The sequence below is a fragment of the Lagopus leucura genome, unplaced genomic scaffold, assembly GCF_019238085.1.
Source record: "Lagopus leucura isolate 7727_CA_CO unplaced genomic scaffold, USGS_WTPT01 26095-0_obj-0_obj, whole genome shotgun sequence".
NCBI lineage: Eukaryota > Metazoa > Chordata > Aves > Galliformes > Phasianidae > Lagopus > Lagopus leucura.
In genome coordinates this window covers 1-1033 of record NW_024964700.1, presented here as the reverse complement: position 1 = coordinate 1033, position 1033 = coordinate 1, and the positions used below count along the sequence as shown (strand labels likewise).

The 1033-nt window shown below is 71.9% G+C and overlaps 1 protein-coding gene across 1 annotated transcript; it reads right to left on the bottom strand.

Annotated features, from left to right (window-relative positions):
• Positions 1–14: 14 nt before the first annotated feature.
• Positions 15–1029, bottom strand: LOC122191817 (rho GTPase-activating protein 23-like; the record flags this gene model as incomplete). Its single annotated transcript, XM_042892213.1, has 1 exon — positions 15–1029. A coding segment is annotated over one exon (990 nt), but the record flags the coding sequence as incomplete, so codon positions are not given.
• Between the last annotated feature and the right edge of the window lie 4 nt (positions 1030–1033).

The window sequence follows — 1033 nt, the reverse complement described above, 5'->3', positions numbered from 1 at the left end:
GGGGGGGGGGGGGGGGGAATCGGCAGCAGCCCCAGGAGGTCACAGACACTGAGGGAAGCGTAGGGGGCCGGCAGGGCTGGGGCTGCCCGGGGGGGTCCCGGTGCCGGGGGGGTCGGGAACCACGGGCCGGGTTTTGGTGGATTCCAGGCTGCTGAGCCCCGAATCCGGATCGCGGAACGGCCCGGTGGGCACCGACAGCCCCCCCCTCGACCCCTTCCACTCGTTGCAATTGAGGTCGGTGATACCGCCGGGCAACACCAGCACCGTGTGCCGCCTCCAACGGCTCTTCCTACGCCGGGTCTCCGGGGAGGGGGTCCTTCGCAGTCGCACCCCTGTGTCATCCGCAGAGCCCCGCAGCCGCTGCCGGAGCTGCTCCCGCAATGACGGCCGCACCGGGGGGACCCGACCGCCCCCAGCGCCCTCTGTTACGGGCAGGGCGAGACCCCCGACGGGCAGCGTGTTGTCCCCCCCCGGCCGCGCCCTGCCCAGCTTCCTACGTGCCAACGTATCGCATTGGATGAGGCGGTGGGAACTGAAGGAGGGCCGGCCGGGTGATGCCCTATCGCCGCCCCCCAGCCCAGCCGCCGCCCCCCCCGGCCCCGCTCGGCTCTCCGTGTCCGTCTCCGCGTGGCTCAGCTCGCTGCGCTCATCATCCGCCTCCTCCCCGCGGCTTTCGGCCACCGACTGCACCTCGGAGCTCAGACTTCGCTCCATGGTGGATAGGGTGGAATACCCCGACACGATGGAGCGGGCGTCCGCTGCCGGTTCCTGCCCGGTACCGCCGGTTTCCACGGCGTTTTCCTTCCCGGTGCGTGGGGTTCCGCCGGGTCCCGGTGCGGTGGCCGTGCCCTCCTCCTGCCCCCGGCCCCGCGTATCTCTGTGCTCCGCGTCGTCGTCGGTGCTGCTGCCGAAGCATTCGGCTTCACGCCACTTCTTCCTCTTGCGGGCGACGGCGGAGATGAAGGGGATGGCCGGGAGCTCGCGGGGCGACGGCTCCTTCCGCGACGGCCACGTGCCCTGCGAAGATGGCAAC